The sequence below is a fragment of the Bubalus kerabau genome, chromosome 9, assembly GCF_029407905.1.
Source record: "Bubalus kerabau isolate K-KA32 ecotype Philippines breed swamp buffalo chromosome 9, PCC_UOA_SB_1v2, whole genome shotgun sequence".
In the NCBI taxonomy this organism is placed as follows: Eukaryota; Metazoa; Chordata; class Mammalia; order Artiodactyla; family Bovidae; genus Bubalus; species Bubalus kerabau.
This window is the reverse complement of record NC_073632.1, coordinates 79085507-79105084: the sequence shown is the minus strand read 5'-3', so window position 1 is coordinate 79105084 and position 19578 is coordinate 79085507. Positions and strand designations below refer to the sequence as shown.

At 41.1% G+C, this 19578-nt stretch overlaps 1 protein-coding gene and 3 non-coding genes across 5 annotated transcripts; all 4 read right to left on the bottom strand.

Annotated features, from left to right (window-relative positions):
- Window positions 1-7281: 7281 nt before the first annotated feature.
- Window positions 7282-10765, bottom strand: RPS12 (ribosomal protein S12). Of its 2 annotated transcripts, none has more exons than XM_055535666.1 (6): window positions 10675-10765; window positions 10503-10553; window positions 10202-10318; window positions 8953-9055; window positions 8410-8511; window positions 7282-7369 (listed from the first exon to the last, which is right to left on the bottom strand). In XM_055535666.1, the coding sequence occupies exons 2-6, from the start codon at window positions 10514-10516 to the stop codon at window positions 7307-7309; spliced, it is 399 nt and encodes a 132-aa protein (XP_055391641.1). In that variant the 5' UTR covers window positions 10517-10553; window positions 10675-10765; the 3' UTR covers window positions 7282-7306. The 2 variants fall into 2 exon arrangements, with proteins under 2 accessions (XP_055391641.1, XP_055391640.1); XM_055535665.1 differs by having other exon boundaries at window positions 10661-10724.
- On the bottom strand, window positions 7486-7615 carry LOC129620277 (small nucleolar RNA SNORA33). The gene has a single exon (XR_008698470.1). It is a non-coding gene; the product is annotated as a small nucleolar RNA SNORA33 (small nucleolar RNA).
- Window positions 8593-8669, bottom strand: LOC129620278 (small nucleolar RNA SNORD100). The gene has a single exon (XR_008698471.1). It is a non-coding gene; the product is annotated as a small nucleolar RNA SNORD100 (small nucleolar RNA).
- LOC129620272 (small nucleolar RNA SNORD101) lies at window positions 9910-9982 on the bottom strand. The gene has a single exon (XR_008698465.1). It is a non-coding gene; the product is annotated as a small nucleolar RNA SNORD101 (small nucleolar RNA).
- Window positions 10766-19578: the final 8813 nt, after the last annotated feature.

Here is a 19578-nt window from a genome sequence, read left to right as displayed (position 1 = left end):
CTTCAAAGGACTAAAATCAAACAGGAAGCAGTTTGGGAACTGCCTAGGACGCAAAATGTCAAGATTAAGGAAATGTCTGTATTTCTTTTCACAGTTGTTTAACTTTCATTATCAAAGTACCAAAGCAGAAATGAAGGAATCATAGAATTATAGGAGTAAAGGAACAGTTTACATGCCGTTCCACTCAATGCTACATAGGGGTTTTGTTTTTGTTACATGTTGTTTAAATGTTGGGGAAATTTTTCTTTGATTATTTTCCAGTTTAGATAAAGCAATAAATAAGACTTTGCATCTCTTATCCAAACTGGTTGGTAACTGCCCAATGTGAATGCCTTACTAGGAAGGCAGAGTTGAACTGTATAGGTAGAGGAAAATATTTTACTTTGCTGCTGAGAAAAAATTTCAACACATAAGTACAAGTCTGGGGACTGGCAATGATTAAAGCATACAGATACCATTTCAGTTGAGACCCACCAGGGAAAATAACTACTGGGGCAGTACCCAATGCAATAGAAGTGTGACTGGCCAGCTAAGATGCAACTAAATAATATTTATTTTCAATGAATGATTTCTAATGTTAAGTGAATGCTGACCTTCTAAAATCAAAGGTGAATGTTGACATTCTTTTTCAACTGAAGAAAATAATGTGTAGAATAAATAAATCTTTTAAACTATTTCATAATAACCTGATATGCATCATTTCCCTCTCTCCCTCTCTTTCTCCCCTCCCCACATCTCCCTCCTTCCATCTCTCTTCCTTTCTGTCTCCTTCTCCACCCGCCCATCACTCCTCTCCAGTCTTGTCTTTCTCTGCCTTCTCTCCTGCATCCCTCAGAAATACAGTTTGCTTTAAAAATGTTACCTTCACTTGCCACAAATAATCTGTAATCTTACCTGAAAATGGAGAGTCCTGAGATTCATCCAACAGGCAGGTTACTGCTTCATTAAAGACACTGTTGTTGTCCACTGTTCTACTAGCCTGATAGGAGAAAGGTCCTCAGAAGATTTACCAAAACACAGAAATTTCTTTGAAGAGAAGCTCACTTCTTAACCTGTCTTATTTTTACTACCACCCGAAGGATAGTTTCAAACTGTAACTGAATGTTAGCTAAACCTCCATCCACCCTGTAGTCTATTAGCAAGACTCCACAGGGCAGCAATGCAACCTGGGATCCTTTGAATGAGCCTCACTTTACACAGCAACACTAGGCAGGCAATAATAAAGGTAATAACAAGTGTTATGCCTTGACCAGTTATTTAAAAATCTAAAAAAAACTCACAGTTTCCTCTCCACATAGGGCTTTGAACTTTGCTTCTGCATGTTAACATCATCCGCATTATCATTTTCGTATTTTCTTGAAAATAAAATTTCTAGACTCTTTACATGACAGAAATCTGGAATCAAATTTTGAACTGGATTATTTTATTTCAAAATGCAGCTTGTGGATGGAGATGGAAAAGGTTTTATTTCTTCTTTAAAATTATACATGTATACTCCCTACTAAAATAATGGCATAACTGTATCACTTTATGATCCACATGTGGGTAGGTACCTCCCAGCAAGCCACAACACCCATTTAGCCACACATCTGCTGACCCCTGGAACTCACTAAAGTATATCCAAGCATCAAATCTAAAAGAGAAGACAGGATTTTTAATTTGCAGCGTTTTGTATGTTAATACTTTATTTTCCCCTTATGGATCTCATATTTATTTTTTTATGTGCATTTTGCTCCTTTTAACCTGGTGTCAGCCCTACAAAATGTCACAAGCCTTTGACCCCATATTTCTCTAACAAGCCAACCAGGTTCAAATGGGATTTTTACATCTGTTTGTAAATTTTAGTTGGGGGCAGTTGAGAGAAGAAAAAATAAAGACAAATACTACATTTGTGTAAGGTTTAATTCACATCAGTTGTACAATACTGTACTGTTGGAATGTGTCTCAATAAATAGGCTTCAAAAAGAAATTACTGCAGTGTAAAAAGTTTGCCTGAACTCATGTGCTTTTTACTGTTCCCTGGTCTCATAATAGCTTTTAAAATTATTTTTTCAGACTCTTAGAGCCATGTACCCCATATTGTGATAGGATATGTTTCTCTGCCCTGCTCCCTAGAGGAGAGTTGGAGACAGGGGAAGCTCAGACAATTTGGCACCATCCTAGTCTAGAAGGGGCCCAACTTGGAGTCATCCTGTTGCCAGAAAAAAAAAAATAATAAGAAATTAAAGTGTCAAAAATGGTTGAGGAATTTAAGCCTATGACTCTAGAGAACTCTCAAATTAACTAAACATAAATTGGCAGTTCATATCTACTCATCCGACAGAAAATATTTGAATGCCTACCACACCAAGCACTATTCTAGGCACCAGAGATACAGCTCAGAACAAAGTCAGTGCTTCCATGGAGCTATACAGTGGGTTATAATCCAGAGTACAGCTGTGGCTTTGCTGCTTTTGAAATTATGCCCATTTTTCAGAATAGGCCTGCTCTGACACCTTTTGGCTTTCAGATGGCATCAGATAAATTCTTGGTATAGTGGCAGAGAAAGAGGCTTAATAAGAATACACAATCGACTATCACAGAGCAAAACCTCTTCCTCTAGGAACATGTGGAGTTTCAATTTCTTAGTTGTAGTCAGTCACCACTATTGACTTCCCCAGCTAGGGAGTGTGGATTCTGCAAAATCACGACAAAAAAGCAAGCGCAACCAGAAATAGTACACTAAAGCCCAACAATTTTCCAGGGGGTGGGAGAATCTTTTTCTACCGGGAGTTTGCAGTACAGTCTATGCTTGTCTTCACACGGATAGATCGCTCTGACACTGGCTTCTTACCGCCCTCTGCTGGCCAGGTCTGAATTCAGTCTTTTAAACCCGTCCTGATGCATCCAAATGCTATTTTTATTAGACAAACCACGTGTTCGCAAAACATAAAAAATTGTTAAAGCTTTATATTAATGCTACTTAAAATTAACCCTAAGAATATCTTGCACCATTCTTTCATTTCTTCAAGAATTTTTTTTACTAAAAATGCAATGCACATTAAAGCAAAAAAAAAAGAAAAAAAAAAGCAAAAGCAGCAAAACACCCACCTTTCCAGAAACAACCATTAAAACCTTGATCTTCTGCAGGGATGTGCCCTTATATTCCTTTAATTTTTACAAAATGTGGTCTTACTGTACATTTTCTGAATATTTCTTAAAAAATAAGCAATAAAGAAAATGCCCTTCCATTCTGTCCTTATAGCACCGTAAAATCCCACTAAGATGTACCCTTTTTCATCAGAAAACGCAAGGTTAACAGAATCTTCCAGGTTGGCGGAGCCATGGAATAACCACCAGTCTTTGTTTCACAACCCAGTTTAGCTCCTTAACAGTAAATTTGAGGCTCAGCTTCTACCTACAAAAACACTTCGGTTTCTTCTCCTGTTCACTCCCTTCCCAAAGCCAATGTGCCACTGAAAACAAATTAGGAATGTATGTGGTGAAGGTAGTCACTGAACATAAGTCAACACTCTTAAGGAAGGTACGCTTCATACAAACTAGGAGAGAGCTTAGAAAATTGTCCATTTTAGTGCAGGTCTTAAAAAACTCAGGGTAACCCACCTCCCTCATTTCTAAGTCTTTTCAAACAAAACCCAGGTTGCAATGCAATTCTAATCAGCTGACTGTGACTCGGCCTTGTAGGTTTTGGATAAAAAGCTAAAGTATCTTACACGTGATAAAGCATTAATTTAGGCATGAGGCCTGGCGTGCTGCAATTCATGGGGTCGCAAAGAGTCAGACACGACTGAGCGACTGAACTGAACTGATGCCATCTGTAGTGTACGCAGTGCTTTTTAAAAAGGGTTGAAGTTTTTGCCAAGATCAACATCACCACCAGTCCTTCTGAACACTGATGTATTATTTATATAGCCCAAACTGATCACCCTCTGGGAAATTCATCTTCGACTTTGATCCCCAACTACTCCTCTTCCCCCAGCACCTGAGCACCTGCAACGATTCAGACTTCACCCAACAGGTTCTCGCCGGGAGGTTGGGAAGGTGTGATGGCCTTTTGGGCACCTCTACAGCCCAGCCACGACACCTCCGCTGCTCTTAGACATTACTGCTTCAAATTCTGCCTTGCGGCTTGAGCTTCATGAAGACCCCAGCTGGGACAATGCCCTATCCCTCTGTACCATCATCCTGCCCCATCCTCAGCCTGGAATGAAGGCCAAGATCTTATTTCCCCTCCTTGGTTAAATATCCTCTCTTCCCACGATGGATCAAGTGTAAGGTGCATTCAAATCTTGCTTGTGCCTAACATTTTCCTTGAGCTCAGCTCTTTGTACACTCATCTATAAAGAAAATTAAAAAAGCAAATTCAAGCACCATATTAAGGCTTAGATTAGTCTTCAGTAATACTAACAGATATTTCCATGTTTCCAGGCTTTGTAACACCTCTGTCTATATAGTGGTGAAAAGTTGTTGCTGAATGAAAAGACGGCCGCGATTCTTGGCCTCTGGAAAAGAATTCAATCCGGGGCCAGAGATGAGCTTGATCGCTCGGAGCTTTGTATAATGAAGTTTTATTAAAGTATAAAGGAGATAGAGAAAGCTTCTGACATAGGCATCAGAAGGGAGCAGAAAGAGTACCCCCCTGCTAGTCTTCAGCTGGATGTTATATAGTCACTAGCAGTCTGTTAATTAAAGAAAGGAATGTCTTAAAACTCAGAATGGCGCCAGGCCCTTCACCTGTAAGATGCATTTTGGGATAATCTTGGCACCAAATGGTTCATCCTGGGCCATAAAATGATTAACTTCAATCTTGTAGAAAGACAGATTACCATACAAATAGTTTCGTTTACATACAGTAGGGGAACAGTATCTGAGTATAATATACTGGTTTGTCAAGTAGGTTCTGAGCCATGAGGCAGAACTGACTTGAAGACAGAGTTTGGGGTAAATGCATAGCACATTAGCATAGCTTAAGACAAACATTTCTAAAAGAAAATGCATTGGTTATCACAAGGTTTGAGAATAGTTAACTTCAGATGAAACCAAGTGTCATTATGGCAACACAGTATTTTAAGAGAAACCTTTTAAATTTGTATAGAGAAGGGAAAAATTATTGCTAGTTTGTTTACTCCTGCCACTTGAGAGGTAAAAATGTTTGACACTTGCAGGCTATTTCCTCGTTTGGAGACCCCTGGCCTTCCTGCCTGTTAACCTCAGTGGTTTCACTACCTCAAGAGGTCTCAGCCTGATACAGCGTTTTTACAGTTTTTCTATGGATGTCCTGGTTGTTCTTTGTTAAGAATTTGAAGTGGCTTACCAAAAATACACATACTAGAAATTTTAATAAAGTCAGGACCAGACAAATAATTAGGAACAGGAAAAAAACTGCCATGGAGGTTTTCTTGCAGCTCAAGTGAACTGGAAGTCTCACTCTCCCCGGTAGGAAAAAAAACAGTATCGTGTAATGGACTGGCCAGAATTCCTTTGGTAATGCGAATTATTTTCACCACTAAAGACACCTGCTTCTTCCCTGACATTTTGGATGAGCTCCCTCATATAAACCTGGGCTTCCCTGGTGGTTCAGATGGTAAAAGTGTCTATCTGCAATGCAGGAGACCCAGGTTCGATACCTAGATCGGGAAGATCCCCTGGAGAAGGAAATGGCAGCCCACTCCAGTACTCTTGCCTGGAAAATTCCATGGACAGAGGAGCCTGGTAGGCTACAGACCACAGGGTCGCGGTCGCAAAGAGTCAGACACAACTGAGCGACTTCAGTTTCATATAAACTACAGACAAGTCACAACCAGAAATCACAACTGTAATTCTTAGAGCTGGGTTTTAAAGGATGCACCTCAGGAGAGGTAGAACAGGTTATGAAGAACATCACTCCACTGAAACTGAGCAGTGCAGATCCAACACTGGGGCCATTGAAACCTGACATCTATGGACTGTGAAATAAGGTAGGAGCAGAGGACACTCAATCTAGCTTGGGGAGCACAAAAGCTAGCTAATTACTTAATGCAGAGCCTAGTAAAGCCACTCAGTCTAGATCAATAGCTCTTCCTCTTGCTCTGCAAGTCGCTCAGTGTCCAACTCTGCAACCCTATAGACTAGCCTGCCTTGCTCAAACTATGGAATTCTCCAGGCCAGAATACTGGAGTGGGTAGCCATTCCCTTCTCCAAGGAATCTTCCCAATACAGGGATTGATCCCAGGTCTCCCACAATGCAGGTGGATTCTTTACAGCTAAGCCACCAGGGAAGCCCCTTACTCTTACACAAAAAAGGGAAAAAATTCAGTTGTTCAGTCATTGAGTCCTGTCCAACTCTGCAACCCCATTTACTGCAGCTCCCCAGGCTTCTCTGTCCATCATCGCTTGGTGTTTGCGCAAACTCATGTCCCTTAATCAAGGGCTTTGTGCCATCATACTGCCCCATGATGGACAGGTCCATGAGATTGCAGTCAGACACAACTGAATGACTGAACTGAGAGTAACAAAGGCCAAACAAAGCCTTCCTAGCACTAATTTTGAGAGGGGCCAGTGAGTCAGTACGAAAAGGCACATTGCAGTAATTCTATTTTTCCTAGCCTGAATTACACTATTTCCCATAAAAGATCAAACATATGGTTTTCCCACTACATAAACACACTCAAATGGCACCAAATACAGTACAGAGAATATATTAAGACATAGAGAAACTGCAATTAAAACTAATTCCTTTTCCCATGTGCCCTGTCACTGCATATTTAGACTGGTAAACTAAAAGAAACTCAAAGTACCCCACTTGGTTATCTATAAGGGAATTTCATATTCCTACAATCTCAACTTGACTCAGGCTTCAAGTACACAGATCACCATTGCCTTTCCCTGAGAATTTTGGGGACTTGAGTACATGAACGCACATGTTTCTGTGACTGATATTTAAATAAGAAACCCTGACCTGCCCTAATGGGCTGTACAAAAGCACACCTGTGCTTCACGTACCTTCTAGTGCCCCACAGCCTAAATCCAATCCAGTTCCCTTTGTATTTTGCTGATTTGTCCAGTTCACTTTTCTAGGCTATGGGTCAGTCATAAATATCCACCCAATAAAACCCTGACCATCACCAAGCCTATCTTCACTTGGGCTCTACTTGCCAACTGAAATTACTTACTGGTTGCAAAAAATGCTTTCACTTAGAAACCAGGACAAACAGCATGCGTCCAGTTATTTTGCAATGAATCTTTTGTCCTTCATTAACACACTTTAATTTTCCTACCCCAAATAAAAAGCCAGAGATGGAAAACAAGAAATCAGTTTTTTATTTCATCATTTCTTGCATTTGAAGTACTCCTCGATGACATCCTTGGCCTGAGATTCTTTGCCATAGTCCTAAAAAACAAATGTGATTTTACTAAAATTTACAAACTCCCAAGTTGTTAGCAGTAGTTAGTGAAGCTTTACAAAAAAAAAGCACATTTTATTAAGTATTTCCCACCATTAAAATGCCTTGTAGCCATTTTCAGGGACCTTAATGACTTCATTGTCTTTAAGGCTCGTAACATGGCTTTCCTATTGCCAGCATTTTCTAAATTTCTGCAGAAACACATTCAGGTTAGCAGATTCTTTGGCTGGCTTAATTATGGCTTATTTCCTTTTTTTTGTAAGAAAGACTTTCTACGTCTGTTGAGAATTACGCCTTTGCTTTTAAGTGACTTATTACAGGGTTAACTCATTATTGACCAGGAGATTTTTGCTGAAACTAACACCTGTGGCCTGGACAAAAATTGTTATTTCATTTACACTTTGAGAACTATTACATTCAATATTTATATCTGATACAACTGTATTATCCAGCACCATGAGTTTCATTTTCACTTTCTATATCAGAATCAATCACTAAGATGTTTTTGCTTGTTTTGAATCTGCCTGTGATGTGGGAGACCCGGGTTTGATCCCTGGGTCAGGATTATCCTTGAAAGGGAATGGCTAGCCACTCCAGTATTCTTGCCTGGAGAATTCCATGGACAGAGGCTCTTGGTGGGCTACAGTCCATGGGGTCACAAAGAGTCAGATATGACTGCATGACTAACACACTGAAAAACAATCATCTGACACACTAACGTCACTTGGACAGAAGCTATCTACATAAAACTCATTCAAAAATTCACACAAAATTCCACGTTGTGTCATTTCTGACAATTTTACCATCACTTGTTTGTGTTTGTAATATACACAAGGATGGGACAAAAATCTAACCACAAAATTTAACAGTCATACTTTGTATAATGAACCCTCGATCACTTTTAAGCTTTTAAGTTTTGCATGGTAATGTAACTATTATCACTTCTCCAAACAGACCTTGATATATATCCCATGTTAAGCATGGTTACCCAGTACAACATTTATGCCAGACATAAATATCAGCTTACCTTCACCACCACACAACTGCAACCAACCACTTTACGAGGTTTTCCCTCTCTGTCAATTTTACAGAGGCCTACCCATTCCCCTAGTTTCTTGTTGTCATCCACCTATTAGGGGGAATAAGAACAAAAATAAATCACCACACTAGTAGGCACTAATACTACTGACAATACATTAGATGAAAGGTGGCTGTAGTCAGATAGGGTGACATGGCAGTTTCCTCACCACGGTTCAGTAGAGGGAGCCAGTTGTCATCATGTACAGCCCAAAGAAACCTATCAATACCCTACACAGGTTATTCTGTATCAACGTAAAACTAGCATTTAAATCTTCAGGAATAAAAATGCTTCCCTAACTAGCTTTAGCATAGCCAACAAATGCCAAGTTTGTGATGCTTTTCAGACCTGCAGAAGAATTCTTTAAAAACTTTCTCTGGAATGACAAAAATCATTATGGATAGCCTTTATGTGGACACAGGTCTGTAACTGGTCTAATTTACAATAAGCTGATTTCTCTTTCACAAAAACAAAATCCAAAGAGTAACTTACCTTAATCAGGTTGATTTGATGCTCAGCACAAAGGGCCTCCACCAACTTGACATACATAGGCTCATCACAGTTGGATGCAAGCACACACAGATGGGCTTGGCGCCTGAAATGCAAAATCCAACAGCAGAAGCTAAAATCTGGGTCTAAATCCACCTGCAGTCTGTAACAGAATTATCTTTGCATTGGATACACTGGCAAAAACCTAACCAGGCATTGGAGAACACAACTTCAGTTTGAAGTAGCTGCCAGAAAGCATACTGTTTCTTTACTTCCATCTGTCTATAGAACCACCTAATCTTCAATAACTTGTAAAACTCTAAATTTCACATATAGCAACTGTTTAACTGTTACCTGTTACTGGGCCCAATCTAATATTGCACAGCATTTCCCTGCAGAATAGTAAAGGACATTCTAACCAGCTTTCCAAGAAAGGCTGGTTCCACTGGCAAATTTACTCCAAATTAATAGATTTAAATTCACTCAGCTTGCTGCTGCTGCTGCTGCTAAGTCGCTTCAGTCATGTCCGACTCTCTGCAACCCCATAGACGGCAGCCCACCAGGCTCCCCCATCCCTGGGATTCTCCAGGCAAGAACACTGGAGTGGGTTGCCATTTCCTTCTCCAATGCATGAAAGTGAAAAGTGAAAGTGAAGTCGCTCAGTCCTGTCCGACTCCTCCCGACCCCATGGACTGTAGCTTTCACTCAGCTTAGTGGTCATTAATTTTGGCTTTAAACCTTAAACAGTTGTTTTGCCAAGATAACCAGCCCCAAGACCTCACTGAGTAAATTTACAAGTATTTCTCATCCACATTGACCCCTACAGCTACCACTTACTAACTTCATGCTAAATCCCAATGTTTCTGCCACAGTAATTTAGTGGTTTAAGTCTCCAAAGTTCAAAATGAAGGTTCCCATCTATTCCCGAACTAACAGTGAAATTAGCCCCCAAATCTACAGGTTTGTCAGACTATGAGATTTCACTCATACAAAGAGTGAAGGGGTATCCGACAACTTAAGTCATCATTCAAACACTGTAGTTTTACTTCAAGAATCAAACGTTCGTCCCCATTCAAAAACACACACTCAGCGGGCCATTAGAGTTCTGAGCTGATACCTTTTCCTATGTTTCCTGTAGAACGGATGTCATTCAGAACTTTTGTGCTAACACCATGAACTTCACGCTTTCTTCCCTCAGCTGCAGTTTTGCTCCGGTTCCAACAACCCACAGTATTGAGACTGATACACGTACTTGTCTAAAGCTTTCGCAGCTTCGCGAATTCCACGTGCTAAGCCATCGTGGATGAGGGCGGTCTTCAGCACCTCTTGCAGAGCAGTATTAACGTCCATTACACCTCCAGCAGCAATGCTAAAAAACAAAAATTTTAAGTTTTTTAATGTGGTAAATTCTCGCCCACAATCTAACGCCTTGGACTCGACAGTTATCAGCAAGGTAGGCCAGATGCGCTTACGGCTCCAGGGCACATCTAGAAACCACGCGACTGGATCCAGGCCCACGCTTTGCCCGCCCCACCATCCAGCCCTGGACTCACCCTTCCTCGGCCATGGCGGTGGGTTACGGGTGGAGCCGAATCTTGAATGCACTGCAAAACAAACAGCAATAAGTTAAAGAAATGATCCCAATTAGTCCCACATACTCAACGCCAACTCCAAGTAAAATGCAGCCACGCTGCATAACCAACACCCTTACTTTGCCTCACTCACCCCGAGCCTCCGCCTCCGCGCGGCTCCGCGGCGGCAGGGAAAGAGAACGAATGAGCCTGCATGACGGTATTTAAGGGTTTCCCAGGACCCCTGGGCGCGTGCGCACTCCCTGCTATGAAAGAGCTGGCTCTGGCAATGCCGGGCCTGGAGAATTTCTGTTTTCCGGATTGAGGCGGTCCTGAGACAGGACTCCTACTAACTTTCTGACTCTGCTCGGCCGGTCATTGGCTCACGAAGCAGGCACTAACGCGGGCAGCTTCTTAACGTCATTTCCCGCTGGAGGCGCGGCCTGCGGAGGCCCAGAGAGCTTCTTCTACGGAGCGCGAGAAGGGCCTGGCTCTGCTGTCCGCGCGATCTTTTAAAGCTCTGGGAGCCCAGGCACCCCAGGCTGAGGTGGAAAATTAATTTTAACCCTTGCTGCTGCTAAGTCGCTTCAGTCGTGTCCGACTCTGTGTGACCCCATAGACGGCGGCCCACCAGGCTCCCCCGTCCCTGGGATTCTCCAGGCAAAAACAGGAGTGGGTTGCCATTTCCTTCTCCAATGCATGAAAGGGAAAAGTGAAAGTGAAGTTGCTCAGTCGTGTCCGACTCTTCGTGACCCCATGGTCTGCAGCCTACCAGGCTCCTCCGTCCATGGGATTTTCCAGGCAAGAGTACTGGAGTGGGGTGCCAAATTTTAACCCTTACTACGCCGTAATTGTAATTTCCTGTCGACCCCGCTAACTGGGCCTCCCTGAGCGGCACACTCTCGCTTCGTTTCTAAGTCACTCTGAATGTTCGTGATTTGTCAGTCTGTGGGTGATTGCGCGCGTGCTTGTGTGTCTGTGTTTTCCTGAAACGACAGCCAACACGTTTTCGCTACTTCTGAAGCACATCTCAAATTCCACTTTGCTGACCACTGTTAAGTGAAACCCCTGGCCAGCCTAATGATTGGTTACGGTTCCCTAATGTAGTTGGTTCTAAAAGAAGTTTTGGTTTGGGGGGGTTTGTTTTGTTTTGTTTTTAACGCTAAATTGCCCCGTGGATTCGTAATCCCGCCCAAATCGGGATTCAGCAGGTGCATTTGAAACACAGTGTACCAAACATAGGGACAGGGTCTGGGAATACAGAGAAGAAAACGTAGTCTTTGAGAAATCCGGCGTTAATTTCGCCTTCCAGGACTGGCGGAGTTAGTGAAATCTTCTCTAAGAAGTCAGTTTTAACTTTGACTTTCTCGGAAAGCAGTATTCTGAATTTTGCATTGACTGACCATTCCCCCACCAGCATTTCGAACGCTAATGAAATACATGGTAATGAAATACAGCCTGATGTCATTTCTTGTGTTGTAACTTCCTCTTCTGACAAGTAGCCAAGACAGCAATTATTAAGCGTTTGATAGGTGCTGCTGCTGCTGCTAAGTCGCTTCAGTCGTATCCGACTCTGTGCGACCCCATTGACGGCAGCCCACCAGGCTCCCCCGTCCCTGGGATTCTAGCACCCATGAATCCAGCGAACAACGAAGAGCAAACAGATAACGTTAAATTTTTGAGTACTGTGGAAAAAAAAAAAAAGAGTAACATGTTCAGAGTGTGAGGTAGAGTTAGCCAGAGTAATGATATAGTGGAATTTTAATCCATGTTGTTCAATATTAACTTTCAAGCTTTTGTTGTATACATGTTGAACCTACTTATTTCCATCCATAGCTCATCCTAAAAAGTTGTTCACTTATTCACTTAACTTATTGAGCTTTTGGGAGGTGGGGAACAGAGTTTATAAAGATGAGTATATTTATTCCTGCTGCTCTCCTGTTTGTGGTGATTTTAAGATTTGAGCCAAAGTTGATAACACCTGAAGGCTTCAGGGGAGTTAATAGCTAGAGTCACTCTCATACTGGCAGATTATAACGCTTAAATAATGTATACAAATATGTGTCTGAAATACCTATGAAAAATAAATTCTAAAGTTTGTGTGTTTTAGAAACGTTAATGATAATAGGTAATTTTGTTTAGATGTCAGTTTATGTACTAATTATTATATTTTCTCCCTTAAGTATCATCGAAACTTCATGTGGTAGTGTTGGTGTTAGCCCTTTTAATAGGGAAAGAAACTTAGGCTTAAGGAGTTGCCCAAGCTACACAGCTAGTAAATGTGGAAACTGGTATTTGAGCCCAATTGACTTCAAAGCTGATTCTTCTAAGCCTTCAGCCATTTGGATGATTGCCCAAATGTGGGAGGGAGATCAAGATTTCAAAGATAACTCTTGACATCTCACATTTGGCAATGATACCACTGGTTCTACCTTCATCATGTAAAAAATCACATAAACAGAGAAGGGGAATATTGCAGTGTCAAGCAGAAAAAGACACAGCAGTAGAAATCTGAGTTTCTGAATCGTCTAAGTGTAGATGTACTAGTTTGCTAAGGCTGCCATAACAAAGTATGGCAAACTGGTAGCTTAAACCGCAAAGTTATTTTCTCATAATTTTGAAGACAGGAAGTTTGAAATCAAGGTATTTGTAGGACTGGTTACCGCTAAGGTGGGGAATCTGTTCCATGCCTTTCTCTTAACTTCTGAGGTTTGCCAGCAATCTTGATGTTCCTTCGTTTGTGACAGCATAACTCCAGTCTTCACAGGATGTTCTCCCTGTGTGCATATCTGTCTCTGTGTCCAAATTAATTATATATAGAATAATTCTATTTCCAAATCAGGTCTTGATATGGGGTGCTGGGGTTGGGACTTTGACCTATATATTTTGTGGGGACACAGTTCAACCCACGACAGATGTCAAAAAAGAAGGGGATGAAGAACAGTTTAAATGCTAGGAAAGGTGTTTGTGTTGAACTGAAAAAAGCTTTACTTAAAAGACCAAAAGTGGGAACAGAAGCTAAACCAGTGCACAGGAAAGATTTTATATCAGGGAGTGGTGGGGCATAGCTGAGCTGAGTTCAAATTCCGGCTAACTCTGTGCCCTTTGGCAAATGGCATATTTTTCTGAGCCAGTAAAGTGATAATACTAGAATATTATGAGGAGTAAAAACAGATAATTGTTAAAAGTGTTCACCATTGCCTGTGAAGTAGTAGCTGTTGTTCAGTCTCAGTCACATTCGACTCTTAGTGACCCCATGGACTGCAGCACGCCAGGCTTCCCTGTCCATGACCAACCCCCAGAGCTTGCTCAAAGTCATGTCCATCCAGTCGGTGATGCCCTCCAACCATCTCATCCTTTGTCGGTCCCTTCTCCTCCTGCCCTCAATCTTTCCCAGCGTCAGAGTCTTTTCCAATGGGTCAGCTCTTCACATCAGGTGGCTGAAGTATTGGAGCTTCAGTTTCAGCATCAGTCCTTCAGTGAGTATTCAGGGTTGATTTCCCTCAGGATTGACTGGCTTGATCATCTTGCTGTACAAGGGACTGTCAAGAGTCTTCTCCAGTGACATAGTTACTTACCTTATAAATAACTTCACAGGAGAATACATGGAAAGGTTCTTAATATAACCTTTCTCCTGTCCTAAAGCATCTGGCATTTAGTACCGTGACTTACATGTTGGAGTCACTAAACCAGTGTGTACTAAATGAATTCATGGAATGAAATAAGATTAAAGAAGCGTCTGGGTAGTCAGCACACCAAAAAGAAAGCCATGTTGACATCTACTGTGACAAATTTATGCCTGTTGTGAGCTAGTTGGAGGCTTTGGGAATCCCAGAAAACCACTTTTAATTTGAAAACTTTTAAATGTTTCCACTTTGGGGAGTAGAAATAAATATCATGGATGTAAATGGAAGCTAAAAACATGAAAACAACTCAAAACTATTATCCTGCTGAAGCTCCAGAACATAGGTCTAGCTTTGGCTTAAGTAGCATATGATTTTAAACATATTGAAGAAAAATAATTGTAGCTGAAAAATAGCTCTAGCAGATTCCGATTATATCAAAGGACGAATCAAAGGAGAAAGCAGTTGGTGAGAGGAAACAGCATAAAAAAGAATAAAATAGATGAATGAGAGTGGAGTGGAATAGATTAATGAAGTCTCTAAGTAGCAGTTTGTAAAAATAATGTGTAAGTTTTCTGAAGTGTTACTAAAAATGTTTCCTCAGCCCTTGTTTTTCTTGCTACCAGATGCCACCTAGAGCTTTCTGGGTGCTGTGGCAGCTCACCACAGGCCTGGTTCAGGATTGGTAGGAACGAAACAATTAGAGGCAATACTTAATGTTCATGAATAAACTAATAAACCAGCAACATGGGCAATTTATTCACTTGGCCAACAAGGAGAACCTGGGTGTGAAAATTTCAGCTCCCAATACTGCTTCCTATAGACCAACTCTGCTGTTATCTGTGTAACTTTTTTTTTTTTTTTTTTGAAAAATGGGTCCTGATGCGCTAACGTGTACTCGACAACTGCAGTTTTTATTGAAGAATCATTGGAATGAAGGCGGGTCTGCTGCTGTGCTTAAAACTTAAAATATTAAAGGGGCGGGGGGGTGGGGAGCTGCTTTCCTGGTGACTCAGACAGTAAAGTATCTGCCTGCAATGCGATTTCTGGGTTGAGAAGATCCCCTGGAGGAGTGCATGGCAACCCACTCCAGTATTCTTGCCTGGAGAATCCCCGTGGACAGAGGAGACTGGTGGGCTACAATCCATGGGGTTGCAAAGACTCTGACACGACTGAGCAACTAAGCACATACATTAAAGGGGGAAAAAAAAGTCCTTCTTACACAACCAGTTTTAACCCCAACAAAGAAGTTAAAAGGCAGACTGGTAGTTAAGAATCCTTCATATAGATTCCACTCTATACTATTTTCTGACTCTGTAGTCTTGGTCAACGTACTTCTAGTCTCTGGGTCTCAAAAGTGCTTCGGCTGTAAAATGAAGCAGAGAATTGATGAGATGCTCTTTAGCACATGGTTTGGACATTCTATGTCATCATTTAAACACTAATTTTAACTTTTAGTAAATGTTGAGCATCTATGTGGTCTGCCATAGTCATTTTGCCATATTGTATGACTTCAGCCACATGACACTTAGCTGTAGTTGCTGTCAGCTTCCCTCCCCTGTCTCCGGATTACAAATGGTTTCTTTATTTGTAAATGACAGCTGTTCCTTTTTTATATTAGGACAAGTAATAGAAAATTTGGATAATATTGTATCAATTATAGTACACTGCATGCAACAGAGTAACCTATGGTCTACATAACCCTCCCAACCCCCATCCCCACCTCCGCCCACTACAAAATGAATATACTTTGTAGCAACGAGTTGGCTCAGAGAATAAAAGGGTTTGCTGAGCAATCAGGTTTAGGAAATGATAGAAACAAGTAACTCCAGAGATTTTGGTTACAGGAACTTTTATGACTATTTGCGACCCCATGAATCAGCACTCCAGGCCTCCCTGTCCATCACCAACTCCCGGAGTTCACTCAAACTTATGTCCATCGAGTCCGTGATGCCATCCAGCCATCTCATCCTCTGTCGTCCCCTTCTCCTCCTGCCCCAATCCCTCCCAGCATCAGTCTTTTCCAAGGAGTCAACTCTTCACATGCAGTGGCCAAAGTATTGGAGTTTAAGCTTTAGCATCATTCCTTCCAAAGAACTCCCAGGGCTGATCTCCTTTAGAATGGACTGGTTGGATCTCCTTGCAGTCCAAGGGACTCTCAAGAGTCTTCTCCAACACCACAGTTCAAAAGCATCAATTCTTTGGTGCTCAGCTTTCTTCACAGTCCAACTCTCACATCCATACACGATTACTGGAAAAACCATAGCCTTGACTAGACGGACCTTTGTTGGCAAAGTAATGTCTCTGCTTTTCAATATGCTATCTAGGTTGGTCATAACTTTCCTTCCAAGGAGTAAGCGTCTTTTAATTTCATGGCTGCAATCACCATCTGCAGTGATTTTGGAGCCCCCAAAAATAAAGTCTGACACTGTTTCCACTGTTTCCCCATCTATTTCCCATGAAGTGATGGGACTAGATGCCATGATCTTCGTTTTCTGAATGTTGAGCTTTAAGCCAACTTTTTCACTCTCCTCTTTCACTTTCATCAAGAGGCTTTTTAGTTCCTCTTCACTTTCTGCCATATGGGTGTGTCATCTGCATATCTGAGGTGATTGATATTTCTCCCGGCAATCTTGATTCCAGCTTGTGCTTCTTCCAGCCCAGCGTTTCTCATGACGTACTCTGTATATAAGTTAAATAAGCAGGGTGACAGTATACAGCCTTGGCGTACTTCTTTTCCTATTTGGAACCAGTCTGTTGTTCCATGTCCAGTTCTAACTGTTGCTTCCTGACCTGCATATAGGTTTCTCAAGAGGCAGGTCAGGTAGTCTGGTATTCCTATCTCTTTCAGAATTTCCCACAGTTGATTGTGATTCACACAGTCCAAGGCTTTGGCATAGTCAATAAAGCAGAAACAGATGTTTTTCTGGAACTCTCTTGCTTTTTCGATGATCCAGCGGCTGTTGGCAATTTGATCTCTGGTTCCTCTGCCTTTTTTAAAACCAGCTTGAACATCTGAAAGTTCACGGTTCACATATTGCTGAAGCTTGGCTTGGAGAATTTTGAGCATTACTTTACTAGCATGTGAGATGAGTGCAATTGTGCGGTAGTTTGAGCATTCTTTGGCATTGCCTTTCTTTGGGATTGGAATGAAAACGGACCTTTTCCAGTCCTGTGGCCACTGCTGAGTTTTAGCGCTTCTCAAACTGTCTGGCTTACTATATGACTAAATGAAGATCTTTCACCCTATCCATCACAGTTAAATAATTTAATAAAATACAATAAATATTCATTACTAGTGGTTTTGCAAGACTAACCCTCTTGCAGATAACAAATGTAAGTCTAAAAAGTTTGGAAACAACTACCTGCAGATCCTGGAGGATGGCCCAAACCAGACAGAAGTGGAGAGTGCGGTTGGAGACTGACAGCTGGGAAAAGGAATGGCACTGGCTGCATTCCCATGTTTATGGTTTTCAGTATGAGGGGAGCCCACTGTCAGCACCACGTGGAGCAGCTAATAGTCAGAGGTCCTCAATTTTACTGCCTTGAAAATCAGAGGACAGAGTTTAGAGCAAACACAGCTGCCAAAAATGGAGGGGAGGGGTAGTCCCAGATAGGAGAGAGCCAGAAAAGTGAAGACCAGTATTCTGTGTAGTGATTCTGTGTAGAGACTCAGCTAAATCTCTGATTGGCCCCTGTACACACGAGTATTGTTCATTGTTGTTGTTCAGTCACCAAGTCGTGTCCAAATCTCTGACACCCTGGACTGCAGCACACCAAGCTCCCCTGGCCTTCACTATCTCCCGGAATTTGCTCAGATTCATGTCCATTGAGTCGGTGATGCTATCTAATTATAAAGTTTGAGTCAAGGTAGCTTAACTCTGCTGAAATTAGAAAAGAAAAAGCAATCAATACTCTTTGAAAGAACACAAGAGAATCCAGAGTTTCTACAAAGTATTATTCATGATACATTATTTTTCTCTTATTAAAAATACATACAACTATTAATTAAAAATACATACAACTATTTAAAGCAAAAAATTGTAATACTTACAAAAACTAGAACATAAATAATTGGAAGCTGACACTGGATAACTGGACCTATATGGTGGTAAGGTTCTCATGCTTTGCATAAAGTGCTACAATATTAACTCAAAATAGACCAGAAATGTTAGGAATGTGTTTTGAAAACACTAAGCAACCACTGAAAAATAACACAAAATGACATAGCTAGAAACACAATAGATAAATTCCAAAATTTGTTTTCAATTAAACAAAAAGACCATAATAAAGAAGAAACTAATTAAAAAAAGAAAACAGATGGGAAGATGTAAAACAAATAATAAAATAGTAGACTTAGGGGACTTCCCTGGTGGCTCAGTGGTAAAGAACTCGCCTGCCAGTGCAGGAGAGATATGGGTTTGATCCCCGGTCCAGGAGGATCCCACATGCTGCAGAGCAGCTAAACCTGTGTGCCACAACTACTGAGCCTGTACTCAAGCCGCAACTGCTGAACCCATGCACCACAACCACCGAAGCCCCCACGCCTAGAGCCTGTGCTCTGCAACGAAGAGCAGCCCCACTTGCCACAACTAGAGGAAAGCAGAAGCATCAATGAAGACCCAGCACAGCCAAAAATAAATAAGTAAATAAAATTTTAAAAAATAGTAGACTTAAATCCCACCATATCAATACTCACCTTAAATGTAAATAAGCTATTTGCTCAAATTAAAAAAATAGAGATCATTAGAATGGATTTTTTAAAAAATCATATTCTGTCTATTAGAGATGCATTTTTAATATCCAAGACATGGATAGGTTAAGAGTAAGAGGATGGAAAAAGATCTATACCACACAACCAATAAACACTGGATGTGGTTTTAGGCATGTAGTCCCTGAGTGGTGTATACAACCCTCCTGATGTGTTACCAAATAACTTAGGATAAATTCATTTTCTGCTCAAATGAACAGAAGTCAGTTATTTTAATAGAAACAGGCAACCTGGATTGATACAGATACTAGGAAGAAAAATAAAGAAGGATGAAGAGACAAAGGGTTAAGGGGCTGTATTTTGGATAGAGGGGTAAGACTGAACTCAGAGGAGGTAACATTTAAATAAAGACCATATTATTATTCCATTTTAGTTTGTAAAGAAAAAAATGTTTCATATGTGTATATATGTCTAGATGAACATATAAAAACATGAATAGATAGTTGTGGTAGGCTGATAATGGATCCTAAAGTCTACATTCTAAATCCCTGCAAGTTATAAATGTTACCTTTTGTAAAAAAAAAAAAAGGGGGGGGGCAGGTGTGATTAAGTTAAATATCTTGAGATTAAGAGATTATTTTGGATTTTATCTCAGTGAAATTGATCTTGAACTATTGGCCTGCAGGGCTGTGTTATTTTAAGCTGCCAAATTCATGGTTATTTA